The sequence below is a fragment of the Periophthalmus magnuspinnatus genome, chromosome 5, assembly GCF_009829125.3.
Source record: "Periophthalmus magnuspinnatus isolate fPerMag1 chromosome 5, fPerMag1.2.pri, whole genome shotgun sequence".
Classification (NCBI taxonomy): Eukaryota; Metazoa; Chordata; class Actinopteri; order Gobiiformes; family Gobiidae; genus Periophthalmus; species Periophthalmus magnuspinnatus.
The window spans coordinates 20,095,283-20,121,755 of record NC_047130.1 but is presented as its reverse complement, the minus strand read 5'-3'; the positions used below and the strand labels follow the sequence as shown (position 1 = coordinate 20,121,755).

General features: G+C 37.9%; 2 protein-coding genes and 2 non-coding genes across 4 annotated transcripts; 1 reads left to right on the top strand and 3 right to left on the bottom strand.

The window, feature by feature from the left end:
- Nucleotides 1-518: 518 nt before the first annotated feature.
- On the bottom strand, nucleotides 519-21,188 carry LOC117370888 (matrix remodeling-associated protein 8-like). Its single transcript, XM_033966436.2, has 12 exons — nucleotides 20,760-21,188; nucleotides 19,914-19,940; nucleotides 18,776-19,087; nucleotides 16,423-16,524; nucleotides 15,778-15,911; nucleotides 15,352-15,531; nucleotides 12,124-12,265; nucleotides 4,341-4,490; nucleotides 3,237-3,261; nucleotides 2,925-3,010; nucleotides 2,518-2,589; nucleotides 519-2,314 (listed from the first exon to the last, which is right to left on the bottom strand). Exons 1-12 carry the CDS (start codon nucleotides 20,788-20,790, stop codon nucleotides 2,292-2,294), a joined length of 1,284 nt encoding a protein of 427 aa, XP_033822327.1. The 5' UTR covers nucleotides 20,791-21,188; the 3' UTR covers nucleotides 519-2,291.
- On the bottom strand, nucleotides 16,956-17,027 carry trnae-uuc (transfer RNA glutamic acid (anticodon UUC)). The gene has a single exon. It is a non-coding gene; the product is annotated as a tRNA-Glu (tRNA).
- Nucleotides 21,189-21,802: 614 nt separating the features above from the next.
- Nucleotides 21,803-21,874, bottom strand: trnae-uuc (transfer RNA glutamic acid (anticodon UUC)). Its single transcript has one exon. It is a non-coding gene; the product is annotated as a tRNA-Glu (tRNA).
- A 275-nt stretch (nucleotides 21,875-22,149) lies between these two features.
- On the top strand, nucleotides 22,150-25,462 carry psma5 (proteasome 20S subunit alpha 5). Its single transcript, XM_033966121.2, has 10 exons — nucleotides 22,150-22,258; nucleotides 22,555-22,604; nucleotides 22,884-22,950; nucleotides 23,053-23,179; nucleotides 23,276-23,343; nucleotides 23,418-23,525; nucleotides 23,673-23,731; nucleotides 23,996-24,098; nucleotides 24,739-24,825; nucleotides 25,150-25,462. Exons 2-10 carry the CDS (start codon nucleotides 22,576-22,578, stop codon nucleotides 25,225-25,227), a joined length of 726 nt encoding a protein of 241 aa, XP_033822012.1. The 5' UTR covers nucleotides 22,150-22,258; nucleotides 22,555-22,575; the 3' UTR covers nucleotides 25,228-25,462.
- Nucleotides 25,463-26,473: the final 1,011 nt, after the last annotated feature.

The following is a 26,473-nucleotide window of genomic DNA, read 5'->3' as shown; positions in this document are numbered from 1 at the left end:
ATGTTATTACATCATTAAGCGATAATTTTCAAGTTAACAGCTACATTTTATCTTTAGTTCAGTAGAGATTTGAAATTCCAGGGCTGAAATGATCCAAATGATTCTAGTGAAGGTGTATGGAGTTTAAAAACACATGACATCACAAGGTGGAACAAAGTGTTGATGAAACAAAACACAACTCCAGGTATGTTTTTGATGAGGAAACTGCATTATGACATAGATCAGAAAATAGCGTAATATAGGCCCTTTAAGGCTAATTTAATTTATAACATAACTCATATCCTATGTCGTTTTTATGAACCATATTTTGGGAATGTTTTTCCATTGCATCTTTCCCTAAACACGCCCATAGAGCTACAGCATTCCCAACAGTGCCATGTCCATGTGTTGTTGACCTAGATGCAAACATAAGCGCCAAATGACTTCCAGGTGGTACTAACTGTTGACACAAAAACAAAGTGAAGTGTCCTCATAAACGGTACCATTCATTTGTGGAAGCAACTCTCCCAAAGCACAATGCAGCTTTTGTACGAAGCTTTATTTATAATGACAAAACAACAAAATAACAGACCAAATGTAAGGGCAGAAAGGCATTTTACATGATTTACAGACATTAGTTCAACACTTTCATAACACTTTATGATAGACTCATGGGAAGAATACTTTGAAAATGTGTTTATTTACAGAACACTGGATACATGCATTAAAATGTATGTTGTAACATATTCTGGTACATGGTCCAATCAGAGTACTATACTCTGAATACTTAGATTACTTTTACACCGAGTTGAATTTAAACTATAGGGTAAAAACATGACATAGGATTAAAAACAGCATTGTGTTTGTTTCACTGTTTGCTCTGTGTATATTTATCACCACAAGAGCTGTGTTTTATATTTTCCTCACTGATTATGTGCAATTTGGAGCCTAAATTTACACAAATGTATTCTTTTTATTTTAGGAAAGTAACTACTCTGAATGCCACCAAATGAACACATATTTTAGGTAAATGTGTGTCTGATTGTACCTCCACCTTAACCAGCCATAATACTCAAACTCCTCACCTTAACCTCTTAATGAAGTAGTTACTGAGCCTGAATCATTCTTAATAAACTATTTGTTCATTATGAAGTTAGTGTTTCTTCAAGTTTTATTAAAGATGCACTATGTAACTTTTACAGTTGAGGGTTCACTGTCTTCATGGAGATGCTGTTGCTTTGCCAGGAATGTTCTCCAGTATAGCATTAAATTGATATATATGTATTTTTCCCACAATACCTTTTTAATACATTTTTACTGTAACCTGTAATTTTAGCCTACTAGCGCCTCCTGTTGTTTCCATGGTGATTGATAATATTATTGCCATACTGTGAAACATTTCAGAAAAAGCACATCTCCATGGAGACTAACAGTAGGTGGACCCTAAACCAGAAAAGCTACGTAATGGACCTTTACGGCTGCATTATAGTCTTACCAAAACTTGACCTGTAGATTGTGAAATTAATTATGTGTTTTGGCTGTCAAAGCATTTTTGATACATGAACAAAAAAAACCAAACAAAATAAATGTGCAAATGTGCATATATTTACAAAGTAGGATAACGTGTGCAGCATAAAAAAAAACAGCAAGAAAAACTAAATCTGGCACAAAAAAAAACTGGATTAGGAATGGGTTTATAGAAGACTTAAAAAGCAGTAAGTCAATATCTTGTTATAAAACTGATTATGAAATTGCAGTTTGACATGTGGAAAGCTGATTAAATGTAATTAAATAAACACATAGGCCCTATACATGAACTTGTAGCATGTGGAAGCTTACATTAAAAAAAGGAAAACTGCCCCAAATCACCAATTACACATAGTTTACATGGTTTGTAGCATCTTTCTTGCTCCAAAAACATAATGAGAAATACCATTTTACAGACCTAGCTTTAGTTTTAGTAGCAGTTTGCATTAATGTTAACTTAGCAGTCTCTTTAGCAAAAACAATCAAACAATTATTGAAAAGCAATAAGTTGATTACATTCAAAAGACTATAGCAAATATCTTGGTCCAAAATTGACCATGTATCAGTTATAATGCCGTTGTATTTAACTCTGAGCTCCTCCAGGTGGCGCTCAAACCCAGTGGAGCCTGGTCTTCAGCTGGTTTTAGAATGAGAAAAACCAGCTTGTCAAATCAAACTGAAATCGTTCCTTAATTCTTGTGAAATAATAATCCTTGATATTTTGTTGATTTTCAGTTTGTGGCATTGTTTAGCGTCTGGACCAGCCAGCGACTCCAGATGTTTAATCATTTACGAAACTTTTCCATTTCTGCATCAGAGGAGGAAAAATGAAAAACAAGAAAAAAAAAACCCAGCAAAAAACATCTCTGTAAAACTTTTAAAAATAAATGGAACGACTTTTTGCCATTTAACATTGCATTTGAAGGAGGTGTGTCATGAAATATAATAGAAAAATATAGATAGAAATGTGTTTTTATTTATTTATTTGTTTTATTTTCTCTTTATTTTTACCTTTGTCCAGGTCGATGACTTTGGGCTGTGAGTTCCTGTGGGCCTTCTCCTTCAGCAGGTTGTTTTTGTAATCTGAAATTAGAATTATGTGAGATTATTAAAGTCTTATGATGATTTATCTGTGTTTTTTCAATCACATTTGGAGACCTGGAGACCTCAGCCTTCATATTTTTTCGCAATATATAGAGAGAAAATAAGTAAAAGTACTTGCATAAGTGTGATTCTTTGGAACAAATGTTACATTTAAAAAAAATAATAACATAACATCCAAAATACAAATCTATAATTTTGAGCAGATGTCAATGGACTTGTTTTTTTATTATTCCAGTTTGCAATGAACTAAATGTAAAATAATACGTTTGTTACTCAATACTAGAAATAAAGCATAATGTCTCCTATAAACTCACCACACAGTGGCTCTTCTGTGACGGACACATTCACTTCAGACACCTCCATCTCCAGCTCCTCTGAACTGCTCTCACTACGACTCGACCTGGACACAAAAACAAGCAACATTTAATAATAATAATAATAATAATAATATTTTTTATGTCATAAAGTAAAATTTGCCTTGCCCAGTACAGATTTATTGTAAAAGCAGCTCTTGATCCAAATCCTGTCTGTATCTACAGATAATTATACATCATTTTATCTTCTGTGAACCAGAAAGTAAAGCTGGTGCGCTGTTAGCATGCTAGTTGTTATTAATCAGAGCTCACCGTGTTGACGCTTGTGGATACGGCTCTGCAAGACAAAAAACACAACAATTTTGTTAGGTAATCTGGCATTTTAACTTAAATTTACACTGCGTAACATTTTTGCGGTGCATCCGCTACCTGCTTGTCTCCATGGAAATGTTATTCATTTGTCTAGAATGTTCCATAGTATAGATTAAACCTGTCTATCACAAGGGAGACAAGCAGGTTACAGCACTACGCTACATTACAATTCAGATCTGTGGAGAGGCGTCCCATTCACACAAGGAATGGCTGTATTTTTGCACAATGGAAATCCGTAATGAATAAATGCTATGCATATGTTTAATGTCACACCATGGAACATTCCAGGCAAAGCAACAACATCTCCATAGAGACAAGTAGGTAGTGGACCCTCCCCCTGAAAAGTTGCACAGTGCACCTTTAAGTCAGTGTCAAAAATATCCAAAGTCACAATTTGTGACTAGATGGTCCAGCTCTGTTGTATTTGTGTTTATGTGTCTCACACATCGAGAGTGACCAGATTTTCAAAATCATAAACTGTGACACATCTGGGTCGGATGTAGTGTAATAATAAATGTGAAAAGAAAGTGTATTTAAGAATGTTATTATGCACTCGGTCCATTCATGACTTATTCACAGATCATGTTGTGAGTCAGTACAATCAGAGAGACTGGTACATATTTTTGTGTTCTGGTCATTTTCAAGCATATCTTTCTGTATTTTCTAAACAAATAACAATTTATGCCCCTCTTTACTTTTGGCTGGGATTGGATAGGTCAAAAATAGAGACAGCTGGGACATTTCTTGTGTAAAACTGGAATTGAGTCACTGGTTTTGGATAAATCTGTTGGGACAGAGGACATAGGACTCAATAGGACATCTGGTCACTCTACATATATCACCACTAGATGCTATCGACGTTACTGCTGTCTGATAGAGTGCCTCATCTGCCATCTACTGGTGAAAGAACTCAACTACACATACACATGGTAGTAGACAGTAGTAGTACAGAGTAGCAGTAAACATACTTAAATGTTTACAGCTACTACTCAAATTGGTGAAGTACAATCAACATAAAACAATACTACTACTACTACTACTCACCTTTACTCTTTCGTCTGCGTGTGATGAGGATGATGATGAGCACGATGAAGGCCAACAGTAAACAGGAAGTGAGAACGTAGCCCACAGGAAGCAGGAAGTAGTGTTTCTGATCAGGAAGGATCACGTTTATGACCCGAGGAGACTCAACCTCTGTGGACAGAAAGAGAGAAAAAAACAACAGCTTTGAAATGATGTTTGTACAGTAACAGTAATACCAACAGGTGCCACAGTGGGGCAGTAGTGGCTCTAGTGCAAACTGTTGTTGTGTCCTTAGGCAAGACACTTCAACCCACCTCGCCAAGTATGAATGCACTGTGAGTGATTAAAGGGGGCGATGACGCAGCTAATACGCTAATAGCTAATCATTTTATATAAGTTTTAAAAAGGGCAAGTAATAATAGATTGAAATTGTGGTTTTACTGTTCCTACCAGGTTTTAAATCGATTTATTCAATATTTTTCTAAATGCCGAGCTGCCTCAGTCACTTCCCGTTTAAGAGACACTAGTCCAATAATGACACAGTCTGAGTGTTAGCTGGCATTTTACTGAAGGAGGAGAGGAAGAGAGAGGGGGAGAGAAAGAAAAAGAGAGAGGGGGAGAAAGAGGGGGAGATGAGGCGAGAGGGAGAGTAAAGAGAGAGAGAAGAGAGGAAGGGGGAGGTAGGTGGAGAGGTATAAGACAGAGAGGAGAGAGGGGGGAAAGGAGGAGGAGAGGAGGGGGAGAAGAGGAGAAGAGGAGGGGAAGAGGAGGTGGGTGCAGCTGTGGACTCAGACATTTTTGAAACCCAAATGAAGTCCAGATCCGGTTCTGCTAAAATGTACTTTTCCTGGCACAAAAATAAAGAGATGAGACAGAGGGGAGGGAGAGGGTGAAAGAGAGAGAGACAGGGAGAGAGACAGACAGAGAGAGACAGAGAGAGAGAGACAGACAGAGAGAGAGAGACAGGGAGAGGGAGAAAGACAGAAAGAGAAGGGAGAGACTGTGAGAGTGAAATTAAAGGAGAGGGGAGAGGAGAGAAAGAGAAGAGAAAGAGACACAGTGAGGGAGAGACAGAGGGAGAGGGAGGTATAGAAAGAGAGAGAGAGAGAGGGAGGTAGAGAGAGAGAGAAGAGAAAGAGACACAGTGACAGAGAGAGACAGAGGGAGAGGAGAGAGGAGACATACCAAAGCTAGAGAGGGGAGCGAGAGGGGGGGGGGAGAAAGAGACATAGTGAGAGAATGACAGCGAGAGAGAGAGAGAGAGAGAGAGAGAGAGAGAGAGAGAGAGAGAGGAGAAATGGAGTACAGTGATTGAAGTGAATGAAGCTGACAAATGCTTAAATTAAAATGTTGGGGAGTGAAGGATGGTAAAATTATTGCCTTTTGCTACTTTCAAAAATATCTGCTGTATATTTTCAACCAATGTCAGGAGAAGACGTACTAGGAGCTGTATAAGTAGTAACTGTAGTAGTGGTTGTAGTGATTGTAGTGGTTGTAGTAGAGGTAATAAAAGCAGCGGTAGGCTAGTAGTACTTTAAAGACTCAAGAGTAGTACTAGTACTAGTAGTAGTAGAAGTACATACATTGTATATAAATAAAACTATAAAATATTACTATAAAAAGAACAGACCACCTCAGATTAGTTTCCGTGTCCGTCACAATATCAACATTTCAAACTTGATACTAATGGAAAGTCTTGATAGAATGTCATAATATAACACTAGTCCTGTTGTTAATATGTGAGATGTACATTTTTGACTACCCTGCCTCTGATACTGTCAAGTACAGCACAAAAGTATAAAGTGATATTTCTGTCATTTTGTGGTTAATTGTTTGCTCCATTCACATTAGTGCGATATTTGATCCTCAACCAAAACATTTACAAGCACATTTTAGCAGATTCCTAATGCATTTTGAAATGATCATCTGAATTTTATTATCGAGAACAAAAAAAATAACAAGATATTCATTTTCTCAGTATCGCCCACCCGTGAGCAGATGTTGTGGTTGAAGTAGTATTTATGAACCCAAACAACTCTATCTGTAAAAGCTCTTTATGTTTGTATCCAGGCGTAACAAAGTCTGACAAAGTAATCAGCGCTGCTCAGAAATAAATGAAATTCATAAAAATAAATTTGTACAATCCAAGAATATTAAAGTCTGTTGAAACTGTTACTACCTGGACTGGCTCCACTGAAGGATTTAGGCTGTGTTTATGACACACATCCCACATACAAGACAGATGACTCTAACGGGACAGTAGCAATGTTTCTTCCTCAAAATGTCACCTATATAAACAGTGTCCAAATGATGTGCACATGTACAGGGCTGTTAAACTTGTTTTTGTCCTGGCTTAGATTGGTCTACTGACATTTAAGTCCTGGTTTTGTCCAGGTTGTGCTATTTGGTCATGGTTTAGTCCCCCTCTTTCTTATAGTATGTGCCCAGCTGTTTAACAGATGTGGTCCTGGTTTAGACCTAGTTTAGTTCTAGTTTAGTTCTCTTTTAGTCTTGTTTTAGTCCTGGTTTAGTCCTAGTTTAATTCTCTTTTAGTCCTGGTTTAGACCTGGTTTAGTCCTAGTTTAGTTCTCTTTTAGTCCAAGATTAGACCTGGTTTCATCCAAATTTAGACCTGGTTTAGTCCTCTTTTAGTTCTCTTTTAGTCCTGGGTTAAACCTGGTTTAGTTTTAATTTAGTCCTCTTTTAGACCTGGTTTAGACCTAATTTCATCCTAGTTTAGTCCTCTTTTAGTCCAAGATTAGAGCTGATTTAGTCCTAGTTTAGTCCTCTTTTAGTCCTGGTTTAGTTCTGGTTTAGTCCTGGTCCTCACACCAGTTTTAGCTCTGGTCTAACTCTTTTAGCATTTTTAGTCCTTGGTCCAGATTCATCCTTCTTTTAGTCCCCCTCGTTCATATAATATGTGCAGGTGATGTGTGCATGTGTGGAGCTAAGGTAGTCCTTTTTTAGGCAATAGTTTTAGACCTGCTTTAGTTCTGGGTCAGTCCTGGTTTAGTTCTGGTCTAATTCTTATTTAGTCCCGGTTTAGTCCCCTCTCTCCGTTGAGGCCATGCAGCTGTTGAACAGATGATGTGGAGCTGAGGCAGTGGAAAAGACTGGACCAAATACAAACAAACCTGAGACTATGAGACTTTTAAAGAGGCAAAACACAGAGAGACAGAGCAGACAGAAGACCTGGTTTAGACCTGGTTTAGTCCTGAATTTAGACCTAGTTTAGATCTGGTTTAGACCTGGATAAGACCTGGATTAGTCCTGGTTTAGACCTGTTTTAGACCTGGTTTAAATCTGTTTTATTCCTGGTTTAGACCTGCTTTAGACAAGGTTTAGTCCTGGTTTAGTCCTGGTTTGGTCCTGGTTTAGACCTGGATTTAGACCTGTTTTAGACCTGATTTAGTCCTGATTTAGACCTGGTTTACACCACGTTTAGTCCTGGTTTAGACCAGGACTAGACAAGGTTTAGTCCTGGTTTAGTCCTGGTTTAGTCCTGGTTTGGTCCTGGTTTAGACCTGGATTTAGACCTGTTTTAGACCTGATTTAGTCCTGGTTTAGACCTGTTTTAGACCATGTTTAGTCCTGGTTTAGAGCTGGTTTAGACCATGTTTAGTCCTGGTTTAGACCTGGTTTAGTCAGGGATTATTCCTGGTTTAGACCTGGTTTAGTCCTGGTTTTAAGTAGAGAAGTAACGTACACAAAATTCTTACTTGAGACGCAGGTGAAGAAATGCAGGCAAGAAATACAGAAAAACATATTATTACATAGGTTGCAGGTCATTTTTATTTATGAACCCAATCTAAACCATGTTCAGTCCTTAGTCCTCTGCTTTAGTCCTGGTTTAGTCCATCTTTAGTCCTTGTTTATTCCAGCTTTAGTCCTGATTTAGTCCTTGAGAATGTGGGATCAAAAACAGAGACCAGAGCAGAGAGAAGAAAGGGGAAGTGTCCAGTGACTTGTAAAAAATGTGATGTTTAAGCCAAATCAAACAGGAGCAGACTGAGATACAAGTATAGTGAGATAACAGCAAATCCTATACAACGAGGACAGTAGTAGTAGTAGAAGTAGTGGAAGTAGTAGTCGTAGTAGTAGTAATAGTAGTAGTAAATAGTAAAGGTGCTTTTCCACCTTCAAGGCACTCAAAGCACTTTACATCAAGGAACTATACACACACACACACACACACACACACACACACCCACACACACACACGTACACAGACACTGGGGTGAGGTGGGTTAAGTGTCTTGCCCAAGAACACAACAACAGTATTCATCAGTGGTCAGAGGGACCTGTGGGTCAGTGGATCTGGCCGTTCTACCAGCACAAATTAATAAAGTGAATTCATTTTTTTCCATTGAGATCAATTGGTGGCATTGTTCAACCACAAAAGGCGTCACTGTTGTCGGTTAAAAGAACAGTAAGCCACAAGTTCAATAAGGCAATTTTCTGTTCCCAGTCTTTCACAAAAATGATAAGATTCAACAGGGTTTTCACGTTGGGTATGTGAGTTTTCCATAGAGTTATATTGGCGTTATCATAGTAATTAACAAAAAAAAAGATGAAAAGTACTCAAAATGGTGTCTATAAACAGAAAACCCATGAAGCAGCCAAACAACATGGACTTTTTAAACTTTGCATGAGAGAGAAAGTCTGATAGACACTGAACAGGCCCAAAGGAGATAAGACTAGAGACTAAACCCACGCTCTCAGGGGAGGAACTGCAACATGGCTTCTATAAATCCAGGAGGAAATAAATTAGTCACGCCCCATTGACTAAATTACCCACAATTCAACAGCACAGTGAAGTAATGAATGGGAGAGATTATGAGATTCCAAAGAAGGCAACTTGGCTCTCTCCTCCTCCTCCTTCTCGCTCTCTCTCTCTTTTCTTTTCCTTCTCTCCCATCTCTTCTCTCTTTTGACCAAAAATCCCCTTATCTGAACTAAACGATTTTCCCACATTGGTACGTGAATCGAATCCAGTTCAGACTCACTTTCACCGTGCAAAAATCCAGAGATGTGGACTTGCAAGACTGGAGACTTGACTCGATAAAATGATGTAAGACTTGGGACTTGACTTTGGACTTGAGCTCTATAACTTAAGACAACTTCATGCTTCTCCCCCTGATAGTGAGAAGTACTTTCAGTGCTTAATTTTAGAAAAACAAACTGGAATGTGTATGTTTATTCTCACTTTTCTATTTGTGCAGGACTTTTTACGTAGGACTATTTACAAAACTAATCAATTGGTACACAGACTTGAAACTGAAAGCATATCACATGGACTTGACTGAACTTGTGGGTCATTGAGACTCTGAAAAAGTTGGAAGGGAGATCCACCTCACTTGGTCGTAGCTCTCTGTATTCATGGGTTTTAAGCAACAGCCTTCAGTTGTTATTTTAATAAATTACTCAATGAAATTAAAATATTATCTATTTTGAATAAGGGAAAATACCTCAGAAAACCCTTCAAAACCTGTAAGAAATTATTTACCTGAAGTTCTTGTCAGTTTATATGTATTTTTTCCCTTCATGTCAAGTGAAAAAAACAATATGGGTGAAAATAAAACAAGGTAGAATTTTGTCTGGACGTTTCAAGAGTGAATCACCCCCAGTTGTTTGTAGTAAGGGGTATCTGTCAGAGGTGGGGACTTGCAAGTCGTGACTTGGACTCGAGTCAGACTTGAGTCACTATTCTGAGTCTTGACTTGATAAAATGGACTATGAAACTCAACTTGGACTTGAAGGCCAGTGACTCAGGGCTTAATTCAGACTTGAGATGACTTGATGCTTCTCCTTCTCTTTACAGTCGATACATTCGATGCTTAATTTTACAAGAACAAACTGGAACATGTCCTTTTCCTCTTGTCTATTTGTTACTGTGGGTGTAACAATAACTGAAATACTGATATTGTAGTCCAATGTCTTATGTCATATTGGGTATTCCATTACCAGCTCCCTTCTCCTCCCTTTTATGTTGTACTTTATCACCGAAGTAAGTTCCTAGTTTGTGAGCTGTGTTCACTGACAATGACAATAAAGGTCTTCTGATTCTGAAATGCATTGTTTTATTACAGCAACAGCTAAAACAACAGAGGGAACTACATAGACCATGATCCTTTGCTCCATTTCAGTGCCGACTACATAACAAAATAACTGTTACTAAGCTATTTAAAATATTATTTATTTGGATTATGGCAGTAATGAGTCACACTAAGGTTGTAGTTAGGATTTGGATAATGTTACATCTCTGTTTTTACAGGAGCAGCAAAGTAGTACAATTAACTTTAAAAAGAACATAAATTGGAAAAATATGAGCTGTATTCAGCACTTTAGTAGAACAACCTAAAATGACTTGAAGCTATGAGGAGAGGACTTAGACCTGACTTGGACTCGTGGGCCACTGACTCTGGACTTGACTTGGGCTTGCTTATCTGGGACTCGGGACTTGACTTGGATTTGCCTGTTTGTGACTTGGGACTTGACTTGGATTTGCCTGTTTGTGACTTGGGACTTGACTCGGATTTGCCTGTTAGTGACTCTGGACTTGACTCAGACCTGCCTGTCTATAACTCTGGACTTGACTCGGACTTGGGACCAAAGACTTGAGACTTGACACTTGCAAAAGAACTTTGGTATGTGTTATAGTCTAATTATGACGTGACAGTGCAGGTCAGTATAACTTGTTCCATCCTCTGTCTAGAAGTGGAGACACTGAAGACAAAACCAGACATTTTCCCCAAAGACTCTTCGATATTAAACTTGTTCAGATGTTTTTCAAAGTGAAGAGGGGCGAGTCAGAGGTGAGTAGAGCAGGGAGGGATTCAAGTTCAAGAAAAGTGCTGAGTGAGCAGAAGAAAATGTCAAACACACAAAAATGTTCAGAGAAAGCAGATTTTTCCCACTGCACAGAAACAAGAGGGTCAAGACATGAGTAATAACACATGTGGTCATTACAGAATGCATTTACAAACCACATCAAACTGAGACTAAATCTGGAACTAAACCAGGACCAAAATAAGCCAACATCAGGACAAAACTGGAACTAAACCAAAAAGAAAAACAGAGATTGACAAAACTATGAGTCTTCTAACTGCAAATAACAAATGTGATTTTCATAGAATGCATTCACACACCATGTTAAAAGTTGGACAAATCTGAAACTAAACTTTGAAATAAACCTGGACTAAACCTGGACTAAACCTGGACTAAACCTGGACTAAACCAGGACTAAACCAGGACTAAACCAGGACTAAACCAGGACTAAAACAGGACTAAACCAGGACTAAACCAGGACTAAACCAAGGCTACAGCAGAACTAACAAGAGACTGACAAAACTGCCTTCACTATGAGGTCCCTAACTGTTGCTAATGTGCTGCTAATAAACCATTTCAACATGGTCCATTTCCAACTGTTGCCAGCAGAGGGCGACTCACATCTAGTCCAAGCTTTCTTTGCGGAATGACAAATGAAGACTTTTTCCACACATATTTCATTGTTGAAGTTAATAAACATGAAATACAACTGCAAAGGGATCATTCAACCAAACTGAATAATTATAATCAGCTTTACAACTACTTTTGGACATCATAAAAAAATATAAAATAATAATATGGGATTTTTAAGAGTTTCTTGTCTGAAATCAGGAAGTACAGACAAAGCAGATAGATATTTTTTAAAGCTGCGACTGTGGAAAATTCCAGGCAAAGCAATAACATCTCCGTAGAGACAAGCAGGCCACTACAGAAAAGTTACACAGTGCCCCTCTACCTTGTATCTTTAGACCCTTACCCTTGTCTTCGCTGGGCTGGGCTCGGGCTGCCTGTGTGGGCTGGATCACCGGAGGCTCGACCGTGAGCTGGAACTGTCTCCTCTCGTGCAGACCGCAGTAGTGATGGTGCAGGTGACAGGAGTACAGGCCCTCGTCTGTCGGCTGCAAAAACACACACACACACACACACGTCATATAAAGGAAGGAAATGGTAGTAGAATAGTGTTATAACAATACCGAAAATTCAAAAACTCAAACTGGATTTCGATACTAAGGAATTCACTTCATACTCAATACTGACTACAATATCACAATGAATATAAAACCTGCTTCTTTTTTATTCTCATACAAAATAATAATACTTTTTATGTTACCATGGCATTTTATATTTGTTCTGATAAAGCTCAAATCATACCAAAACTGTTCAGGAAAGCTCAATATCTGTCCTGTTAATGTGATTTTTTAATTTTTTTTATTAAAACCTGCTCAAATGAGTATCTAGTTTCGATACTAGTTTTAGTATTGCTTAGTATCTGATTTTGAATACTTTTGACAACCCCATGTTCAATACTTTGAAATTCACCGGTATTTTTTTCTACGTTGTCCCAGTCTCTATCATTACAACTTTGTCCTTGAATCAAATATGTTTTCTTTTTTTCTTTTTTTTAAATCAATAAAATAGAAATAAAAGAGTAATGAACCATATTATAAAAAAAAATACAGCAAATATCAGTATATCTCAAATAGACACATTTGGAATTAGAGAAAAGTCCTTAAGTACAAATACTGGTGGTCCTTGCTATAAAACAATGCTCACGAGCCACAAAACCAAGACGATTTCTGGTGTTGCCTGAAATAAAATTCTTATTGGACCATTCCCACAAATCATAATGTGACTATGTGGGAAATAATATGCATGTTATGAGAGGGGTGGGAGCTGGAAAGTTGTGGTTAAAAGAATCTGAAAGCGAGACTTTGAAAGCAGAGGCTGGACTTCTCTCTCAGACAACACAAAGAAATATGCATGAAATGGACTGAAAGTGACACCAAAGGAAAGTGCATATTATATATTTTTTATTAAAGGACCTATATTACACAAAATGGACTCTTGTGAGCTTTAAGTCACGTTATAATATTCTTACCTCCTCAAAAACAGACCTGGAGTTGTGTTTTGTTTCATTCACACATGTTTGAGTAACACTTTTTTATTAGTCTGTAACATCTCCAAAGCTCAAAATGCTCTGTTCCACTTTGTGATATCATAACGTGGTAGTTTTCAAGTTAACAGCTACTTTTACCTTTAGTTTAGTACAGATTAGCAATTCCAGGGCTGAAATCATTCAAATGATTCTAGTGAAAGTGTATGAAGTTTAAAAACACAGTGGAGCACTTCCTGTATCACCACATGACATCACAAGGTGGAACAGAGTATTTTCAGGGTTTGCGTGTTAAACATGTGAAAACACAACTCCAGGTCTGTTTGTGATGAGGAAACAACATTATAACAGAGATCAGAGAATAATATGGACCCTTTAAAGACTAAAGTAATACGAGTGTGTTGAAAGTGTGAAGCGAGTGTATTATGAGATTTCAGACCTCCACCAAGACATTATCTGTGCCTTTCTTTCTGTGTGGAGTTTGCTTGTTCTCCCCATGTCTGAAAACATGCATAATAGGCTAATCCTCCATCTCCCGGCTAAACCTAGCTCTATAGATGGATTACTAGTTGTTATACTGTAATATTATACCATTTCTCCTGAACCACTATCTTTGAAGGATGGGTGAGTTGTAGAGGCATCTAGCAGGTTGGTTTAGTGCTTGTTTAATCCTAGTTTAGTCCTGGTTTAGTCCTGGTTTAGACCTGTCTTAGTTCTAGATGGTTTAGTTATAGTACTGCTGTGGTCCATTAATGAGATAGCATGGCTGATGGTGTTCAAATTTTCAAAAAACTTGTACTGTCTGCAGCTAAAAACTAGGCCGACCCTGTATCATGCTTGAATTCAAAATGAAAACATATGTCTGCTACGTCGTTGTGAGTGATAGGGGCTCATTCACTATATTAGAGTTAGAAAGCGGTAAAAAAAAAGTCCTTTAAAGACTTTTACATGTGTCTTCTGTGTTGAAAACTCAAAACATCTTCAGCACTGAGCCCCGAGAGCCACCCGATCCCCCCGGTTTACACTAAATTATGAACTGTATCGTTAACAATGCGTCCCTGGAGTTAGACTTAGATTTACTGTGATTTCTGCCTACAGCCACAGCTCGGGGGAGAGGGGTCCTGTGTCCTGGGGAGAGTTTATTTGCTTGTATTTGTGTGTATTTGTTAGAGGAAAAATGCTGTTGCTGAACTGTCTGCAGCTGCCAGTCTGTTTTTCCAGATGTGGCGATGATGAAAATACCAGGTGTTTACAGACAGAGTAATAATATGGCTTAACATGTGGCCCACCGCTCACGTGTTTAAGCTGAACAATATAGGAAAAAAACATAATCGATACATTCATACACTTATCTTAATATTAAAAAAGTGAATGAACTGTAAAACTAACCAAGGTTTAACCAAGTACAGATACATCACTTCCTACCCTTATATGAACATTTTATGCCCTCTTGGTTGGTGGTGCGATTCCAGCTCCCGTAGGTGAATACTGTTGTTGTGTCCTTGTGCAAGACACTTACCCCACCTCACCCCAGTGTCTGTGTGTATGTGTGTGTGAATGGGTGAGTGGTTCCTTGATGTAAAGTGTTTAGAGTTTGCCTTAAAGATGAAAATATATAAAGATGCAAAGACTGGAGCAGAAAGCGCACTGAGGAGTGAAGTGTTTCCTTCAATAATTGATATGTTGTAGTGGCATCACGCTGGGCAGTTCTACATGTATGTCTATGGCGGGATCTTCAGCAGTTACCGTGATGACACAATGCATACTTTAGCAAACACAGATAAAACGTTTTAAGATTGTCTGAATACTCAAGAAAAAATACAAAATGGATTTAAACAACCTAGGATTCATAGTCCTATTTAGGTGTTTGATTTTCAACAAAAAAGGTGTGACAAGTGACTAACTGAAAAACTGTTGGCTAATGCTACCTAGCTTGTAACTGTAATGACTGATTTAACAGTACAAAGGTCAGCTCACCTAAAGTCTAATTTGAGTAACAGAGGTTCAGACAGCGCCATGCCTTTAGATAGCATCACACCCCCGGGAAATGTTGATAACATCGGTTGCAAAGTATCAATATCTGTCGCTCACCTGTAGGTCTGAGATGGTGAGAGAGAAGTCCCCCTCTGAGAAGGCGTGTCCGCTGATGTTCATTTTGCGTCGCAGAAACAGCGGCCCGTAGCTGCGCTGTTCCCCTGAGGCGTACAGGTCCACTAGACGATCGGCCCTGTCATGGAGGACACCAGGAGACTGACGGTCCCAATGCACCACCTGAGAGGAGGCACTGGGTTAGACCTGGTTTAGTCCTGGTTTAGACCTGGATAACACTGGTTTAGAGGCTGCTTTAGAGTTGGTTTAGTGCTAGTTTAGGGCCTAGTTTAGGCGTGGTTTAGACCTAGTCTAGACCAGGTTTACACATAATACTCCTGGCTGTTTTTTTAAGTATAAGTGTGTACATCTAGACTTCACTCTTTATGTGTGAAAGTTAAAGTATACAGTATTAGTAGTAGACCTGACCTGCTGATCCTCCTCGTCGGTGCTCCAGTCGGTCCAAACACTGCGTCTGTTGATGCAGGGCAGAACCACTGTGCTCCCCAACAGCACCACAAACACGGCCTTCTGCCCATCCCAGTATCTCTGCTCTTTACGTCCTGACACACAAACAGAAACATAGTGCATGTTACTTTGCTGTAGTTTATAATTTTACTTCCTGGTTGAACATGGGCCACAGATATGGCACACTGTATGTAGAGACACAACTGTTATAATTACTATAACTATAATTATATGACTATTAAAAATGAATGGCAAGACTTATTTTTGTTTAATGTGTTTTGTTTATTTTTTGTTTAATGAAAAAGGCTTTCCTTGGGCATAAATTGTATTTTTAAACTGTATTTTGGATCACATAGGTTAGGTATATGTATTCTGTTTTAGAGCTCATTGCTACTTCCTGTGTTTTTGTAGTAACTGCCACTGCCAAATTGCCAGATCAAAAATGCAGGGAAATCAGTTCTGGCTTCGTTCACACATGATCCTGTTTTGGCAAAATGCAGGAATTTCCCAGGTCAGACATCATGTGTGAATGGGGCTTTAGGTTCACTTCGCTCTAAACATGATGAGCATATGTTTGTTGAGTTATATGATATGTCAAATCCATACGTGATTTGGTGACGTTGAGCTGGACCCTCACAGTCTCGTACAGGTGACAGTACAGGTGGTGCAGGTTACACGAGTACAGCCCACGGTCATTCATCGTCACATCTGCGTCAGGGACAAAAAGCACAAAACTCAATTATTTATTTGGGAAATTTTCTGATTCAGGCACAATAATGATTAATTTGCAACATTAAGAGATTGAATTTCACCTAAGAAAACAAACATAATCTCTTAAAACATTTATATACTTGGTTATTTATTAGACACCTAACCATCGTGTTCAGAATTTTGAGAAATTGGGACTGTTTCCGTAGCAATTAACAATTTAAAACAAAATGATTATTATTATTATTATTATTATTATTATTATTATTATTATTATTATTATTATTATTATTATTATTATATCTTTTTAATGGGAAAAATGATTGCAACAGGGAGTCAAACCTCATGAATAGGATGCTAACATTCAGACTGCTTACTTAAATAAAGATCTTTGAAATTCATGATTAATTGTTATTAATTGAAAAGTGTTGTTCCCATACCGGGAGTCGAACCCGGGCCGCCTGGGTGAAAACCAGGAATCCTAACCGCTAGACCATATGGGACCTGAGGATGTCCTGAGGGACTTCTTACTTTGCATGACAGACAGTGGTGTGACAGGGGGGAGGGGTCATATCAGGAGTACAACAAAAATGAGTCAAGAATAGCCCTAAAACAGGATTTAAATTTAAATGACTCTCATAAAGCTAAAGTTTAGGCTTAATTTTTCATGATTTGATACATGGGCTGGGTTCATATGACATCATAATATTCAGAGTCCTCATAGTTTAACACTGAGCTGGAGGACAGGTCAGAATACTGTTGTGGAAATTGCTGTGTAACTCTCAGACTGCATATTTGCTGACCTGGTTTATTGTTCATGTCTTTCTAATTACTGGACCTATCCACAAAATCAAAACAAAATCTGGTGCAAAGTTCAACATCTTCTCTGTCAGTATAAATGAACAAAAGTGCAGTATTTTTGTTTACAATCGCTTCAGTAAGTGGCTCCATTAGTCAACTCCGAACACTCATACACAGTTCATTGAATATATTTGACAGGACCTTAAGTCATGAGATTAATGTTGCAGATTTGCAGGCCCAGTCCATAATAAATAATGATGAGGTTCAACATTTGTGGATCATATGTTTGGATACTTCTTCAAACACTTTGAATCTCCTGTTGAGTTACAGAGGCGCCACCATCAGAGAATATGATATTATGAAATTCTAATAAGTGAACACAACCTATTACAATAAATAACACCTTGAAGACTCCAGAGAATCACAAACAAAGACTGCATACCACAAGAGTTTGCAACACCAGAGTTTGAAAGACTGTAGAGCTGTACAAACACTAACCAGGGGGTACGTGGAATGAGTTCAGATTTTAAAAGAAGGTGGAATTGTATGTATTGTATTTGAATATTAAAAATGTTACATCTTTACGAATGTTTTGGAGGATTTTGTACAACAATTTAATTAAAACAAGGAAAAGGGTTTTGTAATGCTTGAAAATATACTATTAAAGTAAACAGATTTATTCAAATAGTTAAGATGTACTCGGAGTGTGATACAAACTTTACAGGGGTACGTAAGACCAAAAAGGAGGGGAACCACCGCTGTCAACTTGGGCTGGAAGATTAATTGCAACCGAATCAAAATCACAATTTGAATGGATGCAATCAGCAATTTGCAAAGACTGCGAGGTTTAAAATAGGCCTGTCACAATATTTGCTGTATCGACTATGACTGGAACTATATAATTCAGGGCTCAGGATTTATCATAGGTATATATTTTTTTGCAATATTTTTGTTGCAATACGATAAGAGATGCAAAGGTAATTATTACTTAATTATGCTATCTATTTGTTGCAGCACATGACTTTGTAGAGGCCTTATAATGGTGTTGTCTACTGAAAAACTTTATTGGGAATATCTTGCTTTATTTTTATTGTATCAGTGGCATAAAGTAGTTTCCATATTATCGTTTATCGCAATATTTCTCTGTAGCAATATATTGTACTTCAAAATTTGTTATCGAGACAGGCCTAGTTTGAAAAACCCTAATTTCCTTCACAAACAACAACATCTTATTCTGCATAAAAACTGAGAACCCTGTAGTGATTCTTGTGTCACTTTGTCAGTTCATATTTCAGCCCTTCTGTCAAATCTTCTGAACACATTTAAAATATCTTATTAATGAAACACAAATCGCAAATCAGAAGAAATTTGTCATGTTTCCTTACACTAGAATGTTACAAGAGAATTAAACATTAACAAATTAGCATATTAGTTTAACAAAACGCCTCACCTTTGATGACGAGGGAGAAGTTCCCGTCCTTGAACGCCTTCTTGCTGAGGCTCACTCTTCCCAGGTTGTACGAGTTGTAGATGCGCTGGTCTCCCCCGGGTCCTGAAAACATGTCCACCACTCGCTCCATGACGTAGTCCGGACTGGCCCGATACAGGTCCCAATGCAAGACCCTCTGCCTGTCCCGAATTCTGTCCCTGGTCCAAACCATGCGACCGCTCACGCACTGCAGTACCACCTTCGAACCAGCGGGGGCGCTCATGTTGTAAGCTGCCACCACTAAACTACTGCTGCTGTCCGACTGGGCCCAAACTGGAAAAAACAAAATTAGGAGCTATTTTGGTTTACTTTAGACTTTGATAAGTTCTAGTTTAGACTGATCATCATGATTTTAAATTATGGTACACAACGGGGGCTGGAATATATGTGTAGAGGGATGCAAAAGTTAGGTGGTGTGGGTACAGAACAGGGTGAAATGGAGTAGAGCAGGGGTGTCCAAACTTTTTTCACCGAGGGCCACATACTGAAACATATTTTAAGCGAGATGCCACAGACAGTCGATACAGAGAGTCAAATGGTGCATTTAACACAGGTTTGACAGAACCATTGTACCGTTAATAAGACTTGGAAGATTATTTTTACGTCTGTGTCACAATGCAATGTGATGTTACCCAAGTTATATAGGTAGAATCTCTTCAGTTTGGAGTAAAAAATACTTCCTGATCAATTGGGTCAGTTTAGGAGGAGGCATGAGGTCCAACAAAAATTAGTCTGAGGGCCGCATTTGGCTCCTGGGCCATAGTTTGGACAGCCCTGAGGTAGAGAAAGCAGAAGAAAGGATCAGATGGTGCAGAGGATGCAGAGGAGAAAGTGAGATAGAGCAGAGGAGAGGGTCAGATGGAACAAAGGAATGGGTCAGACGGAGCAGAGAAGTGGGTCAAATTGCGCAAAGGATGCAAAGGAGTGGGTCAAATGGAGCAAAGGATGCAGAGGAGAGTGTCAGATAGAGCAGAGGATGCAAAAGGAAGGATTAGATGGAGCAAAGGATGCATGGGGGAGAGTCAGTTGGCGCAAAGGATTTCATAAAGCAAAATTAAGCTGTATTTCCGTTGTATATGAAATGAGTATAGATACATACCTGCAGTGATGAGACAGACTACTGGAACTGAAAGAGAGGAGAGGTAAACACAGTAATGACTTAAAAAGACACAGACAAAGCCAGAGTTTAACATTTCCATTTGAAAACACCTCAGCTATGCGCATGAATGCTATGGCAACAGTGGTGACGTCACACTATTTTTACTTATACCTTATAAATGTGGTATAAACTCAGTGGTATAAATGTAGGCTAGATGTTGATATTTTACACAAAACAATATTTGGGACAGCTGGTCAGCTTAACTTTTTTCAGTTGTTAAAATGCAAAATAGCAGTTTTTTTTAAATTGTACACTATATGCATGTAATTTATACAGTGTTTTACATTATATGGAGTCAAGTAGACTATCAACTATCCAAATAACAAGAAAAAGCTACTCAAAACAGTTATAATTTTAAGTTAAGCATTGTATAGTGTGTTGGTTTAATATCTGTTGTGCTCAGGTTTGTGTTTTTGGCTCATTTACTCAATAACTTACAAAATAATAATTTACAAAAACACATAAACTGGGGAAAAATAATTTGTTTTTACACCTGTTTTGGATCCTATCTGCTTGCACGTTGGTTTAAGTACAAATCTGTAGCTTTCCAGACATCAATCCATCATCACTGTTTTTAAGATAATAATCAAAATATTTCTGCTCAATCTTGCAGAAAGAGAAACATGTTCTTAAAAACAGTTCACTTTTTCTTTGATATCTTCCATGCATCTTGAACTTGCATGATAAGACAGTGTATCCTTTGCTGAACTTGTGACCCACTTTTAAAATAATAAATCTATCGTATAAACTAGAATGAAACAATAACAAAAACGCAAAGCTACTTACTGTGGATGAAAAGCAGAGTTCGCAAAATCATCTTGTCTATTTCTGTCTTGAAAATAAAGTTTCAATAAAAAATACACAATAAAAACTTGTTGTCAACCTTGCAAATGCCCGGGGAAATGCTCACAAATAAAAGTGGTTCGTTTACTCATTCGTCTTTGCTCTAACAATTTCTGGAGTTTCCCACAAAAGAAAGAGACACGTCGCGACAGTCAGGTCTGCAGCAGCGGGACAGAGCCTAAACACAGCCCGGACAGAGCCTAAACACAGCCCGGACAGAGCTCTCTCCGCCTGGGCCCAGCTGCAACCCGACACCGGTCCAGAACCACGGAACCGCAGCCTCCTCCCTCCACTGCTCCACACGCATTCTTTCTAATAGAGGGATACAGCATCACATTTTAAGAGAGTTAGGCCTATAAAATGTTTACAAGAAATAAACATGGCTGCGTCACCCTTTAAAATGTTAATGTGATGGTTTGATAGGCTATTTTAATAAACTACATTTGTCACTGATGGTTTGCAGATGTTAAATAGACCTCGTTCTACAGCTCTGTGGTGCCCCCTAGAGGTCAAATCATGTATACTTTTTTATACTGTATTTTATACTTACTTTTAAAATACAGTTCATGTTTTTGACAAAATATTAACTGTTGACGCACACTCTCGTGAATAGGACTGAAGAGACAACTACTCAAACAGACGATTTTTTGTGGGAAACTTGTGTTAGACAAGAAGGAGTTAGGTTAAATTGACTTAAACGCATACCCTAAACTGGTGCAGTTCATTTACACATAACGAAAGAGTGAGGTCGATGAGGGGTGGACATTGTTTTTCAGCAGCATTGATTGAATGAATGATGATATGAATAAATAAATAAATGAATAAATTTAGGCCTATACAGTTATCTGTTTCGTAACATTTTAACAGCTAATTCAGGTTCCCAATAAACGGATTATGCTCTGTAAGCTTTTAGTTAAATTCAGAAACATGAACCAAACATGATTAAATACCTGTTACTGCCTGTAGAAGCCACATGAAAAGTGTCGTTCCCATACCGGGAGTCGAACCCGGGCCGCCTGGGTGAAAACCAGGAATCCTAACCGCTAGACCATATGGGACTTATGTTTACTGCGTCACTATCTTTGGATTCGAAAATCAATCAAATATTTTCTTTAAATCTTTTGTATGACAAGACGTTGGCCGTTACAAGTAACCATTTGGTTTTAAGAGGAGCATAATTTTATTTATTGGAAATTATTTCTGAGAATTATCAAAATGCAGTATCACGCTCGCAGAATAAATAAAATACCGCGATCCACACAAGATCATACCTACAATCTGTAGGCCTACTGGTAAATATTGTCTTTCTAAAATATTGTATACTTTTGTCTCTTTGCCTTTAGGCGGAACGTTTCTTTCCCCTTAGTTCACTACCGGAACTTTTATATGTCACACCTCAGACATTTCCCCCGAAACAAGCGAACTCATTCAAGGGTTTGGAGGTAATTTAGCGGAATTATTTTTTGTCCTTTGCACGTTCATTGTCCGTTATATTTCAACAAAAATACAGACAGGAATTATGCAATTTAAAAACCCACTGATCGGTGTTATGTTTTGTTATTAGTCGTTGTTCTTTTGAAAAGCTGTGTCAGGGTGAGCTAACATGCTACTGTTGCTAATATGAGCTAAGTGAGCTGTCGGTAAAACGGCAAAGTTTGGTCAAGACTCTCCTAAGCCGCTATGTTTACATTTAGTATCGCTCTAGCGTCCCCTGGGTAATGTTATATTTATATTTCAGGTTTTCGACCAAACATAAAAGATGTTTCTGACCAGATCGGAGTATGACAGGTGAGTCCCGCGATCCGCAAACTGCTTTGTCATTTATGACCAGTGTATAAAGGAAAATGTTATCAAATCTACCCAAATAATCACTATATGTCTGTATGTATGTCTTGTATATCGACTTAAGCAATACATTTATTGCATTCTGAGTTGTGTTCTTTGGCGACTTGGGGGTAAACTTTGTGACTTGGCGTTGTTTTGGTTTCACTTTCTGTTTTATATTCAAGTAGGAAACTGAACTGTGTTGAGTATCCAAATATCTGCATTTTGTTTCTGTTTTTACAGGGGTGTCAACACATTTTCTCCAGAAGGAAGATTGTTCCAGGTTGAATATGCCATTGAAGCAATCAAAGTAAGTTACAGTAGTTATCTTGCAGTATTCACATCTCATTAAGTTCTGCATTATTTCGGATAACCTTGTCAACACTGTTTCTCTTCCTGTGGTCTTTTTTAGCTTGGGTCCACGGCCATCGGTATCCAGACATCAGAAGGCGTGTGTTTGGCCGTAGAAAAGAGGATCACGTCTCCGCTCATGGAGCCCAACAGCATCGAGAAAATTGTGGAGATCGATAGTCACATTGGTAACTGAGTCCGCTTTGTTGTTTGAAAGTTTCTCAAGAAAATATTGTTGTGTAATTTCTGATCATTCACTTTTTGCTTTAATTTCTGTCTTGCAGGTTGTGCGATGAGTGGATTAATAGCTGATGCAAAGACGCTCATTGACAAAGCAAGAGTGGAAACGCAGGTATGAATTTGAATGGCAGAATTCTTCCTTTCTTTTTTTTTTCTTTTTTTCTTCCATTTTGTTTCTTTGTTTAGAATCACTGGTTCACGTACAACGAGACGATGACGGTGGAGAGTGTGACTCAGGCTGTGTCCAATCTGGCTCTGCAGTTTGGAGAGGAGGACGCAGACCCTGGTGCTATGGTAACATCTTTAATGCACTGATCCTCTGACACACAACAAAAACTGAGAATGTAGATTAAAACCAATTGCATGACTCATTTTGTGTAATTTTAATCATTATTTCTGTTGAGTTAAACATTGACATCATGTGACTTTCTTTTTCTTCAGAGTCGACCTTTTGGTGTAGCACTTCTTTTTGGAGGAGTTGACGAGAAAGGACCTCAGCTGTAAGTGCAGAATATATTAAAGTCCTTAAAATGAATACTTGTCCTTGATACATCACTGCTTTTAACTGGTAAATACTTGTCAAAATTGTAATCGTTGCATGCAGATTGTGCAGTTCAGGATTAGTTGGATAATAAGGATGTTTTTATTGCCAAAATAAGTCATGGGATTCAATATTTGTGGATATTTTTTTTATTAAACCATTTTTACCATGTAATTTATACAGACCTGATATATTGATACAAACCTCTAAAAACTGTCTTTAGGTACCACATGGACCCTTCAGGGACATTTGTTCAGTGTGACGCTCGCGCCATCGGTTCAGCGTCTGAAGGAGCTCAGAGTTCACTGCAAGAAGTCTACCACAAGGTAAACTATAGTGTCTATATACAATAATATGATTTTACAAAATCTCACATAAGTTTTAGACAATATTAATGTGGCTGAAATAATGCACTAAAACAGGCTGTACTCTGTAATAATCTGTGTCTTGAAAAGGTTTAAATTAAAGGCAGATGAAACTAGTCTGGGTGATATGCCAAAAAGATGAATCCAGACCTTTTCCCTCATTGAACAAGCTCAACTTTTGATTTAAACTGATTTGAACCAATACAATTGCTTTCAATATTAATTTCCTCAGCAATACAGTATTCTAGACATTGCCATGTAGAGCACAAAAAATAGTCAAATTTCTTTCTCTGCTCAAACCATCAAACCATATGCTTTCACTGACAGATATTGACAATTAAAATGACCAAACTTTTATATTGGACGATCAGAATTAGAAAATCTTGACATTTGATTAATTGCACAGTCTTGATGGAAAAATTCAGTTTATGAAATGGGAATCTATTTGGGGCAAATTTACAAATCTAACTTGCTAGAAAGGTTGGCATAAATGTGAATATAACTTGGCTTGTTCTTTGCACTTAACAAGTAATCATTCAACCCTCATCCTTATTATCTGTTTATTTTAATGTATTTAACTATTGTTCTTTCTCTCTTCCAGTCCATGACATTAAAAGACGCCATCAAGTCTTCTCTCACCATCCTAAAGCAGGTGATGGAGGAGAAGCTCAACGCCACAAATATTGAGGTACATTTGATAAAGTACATTTCTACTATAATTATAATGGAAATTCACAACGTTTGGTTTAACAGTAGAATGAAACTGCATAGTAGTTACTTTGTATCTATAATGAGTCAAGTTATTTATTTAGCCCTTTACGGCTCAAATCTAATTGTAGAACAGAAAATAACAAAGTTCCCCACTGGTACAAACAATAGGTACCCATGATAAATATTGACCCACAAAAATTGTTATTCAGTCCATCATGTATTGAACGATGACTCGATATAGCAATTATCATGACAGACATAGTCTTACAATTCACCATACCCATCTTATTTTTGTTCTTAGCTGGCGACAGTGGAACCGGGAAAGACTTTTCACATGTACTCCAAGGAAGAGCTGGAAGATGTGATCAAGGACATCTAAATCAACTTGAGGCACTATGTTTTGTACCACGTGAGGAGTCCAGGCCTGAAAATCAAAACATTACCACCACTTTTCCATCAAGCACTGTACATTTTTACTGCAGCAGCAACAGTTTGTCCTGGTTTGTCTCTCTATAGCCCTGGGTAGGTCGTGGATCTGGGAGCAAAAAAGGGGAGGGAAGGTATTTTTTGTTATGAATCAGTACAAATATTAAAACTGTTTTCAAAAAGACAAAGTCTGGCAATGTTTTTTTAAAATATATTTTTTGTATAGCCCCGTAGCTATTGAATGTGAGGATGTGTGCACTAAACTAACCCACAACCTTTTTACTGAGACGGGAGACAAAATAACCGCTGTAACACATGGAGAACATGCACATTTTACTCAAAGAAAACTGGAGTCAGGCCCTCAACCTCTTTACTCAGAGACAGAATAACCACTCTGTCACAGTAGCGCCCAGAAGACTTACACACTCAACTTTAAAATGTTTTTTTCATTACAACCATATTTTTTGTGTTGTCTGTCATGAAATGGTAAAATTGATTTTACCATAAATATATTTTTAGAATGTGAAAGTTAAAAAACATACTTTTTGTGGTGCTAAAATGCAATCTTGAGGCTAGAAATTTTTTTCCCCCATCTTTTATGACATATGTGACCCTTGGTAATAAGTTTCAGTTTATGTGTGGTCAGTATATCTATATACATATACCATAAGCAGAATTTATCATTCACACCAACCTGCACAAGGACTACTTAAAGATTAAAACAAATGTAATTCATACTTCACAAATAGTATACAATTACAATGATTTCTTGCACTGTAGTCCCCTCAAAATCTATGGGAAACACTGAGGTCTGATGTCAATTAATCTTCCTTAACTGATTTTATGTTCGTTCATTTTGTCTGGTAAACAATATGTAAACAATTGTATTTTCTCTATTCAAATAACAAAGTTATGATTTTCTTGACATAAAATACAACAAGAACATCACCAACATTTCGTTTGGCCAGGGAATAATTTTGCTTCCATGTTAGAACTTTGAACATAATGATGACCTAGAATTTTAAAGGGTCTATAACCACTCCACCCCTCCCTACCCCTCGCATTTTTGCTCTCATAATCTAATTTTCTGGATAATCTCTGGCCACAGCTGTCTTTTTTGGCTGAACTGCGCAGTCCTTCCACTAGAGGCCGCCAAAATACCGCTGAATCCCCAACATCCCCAAAGCGCACGATGCTGT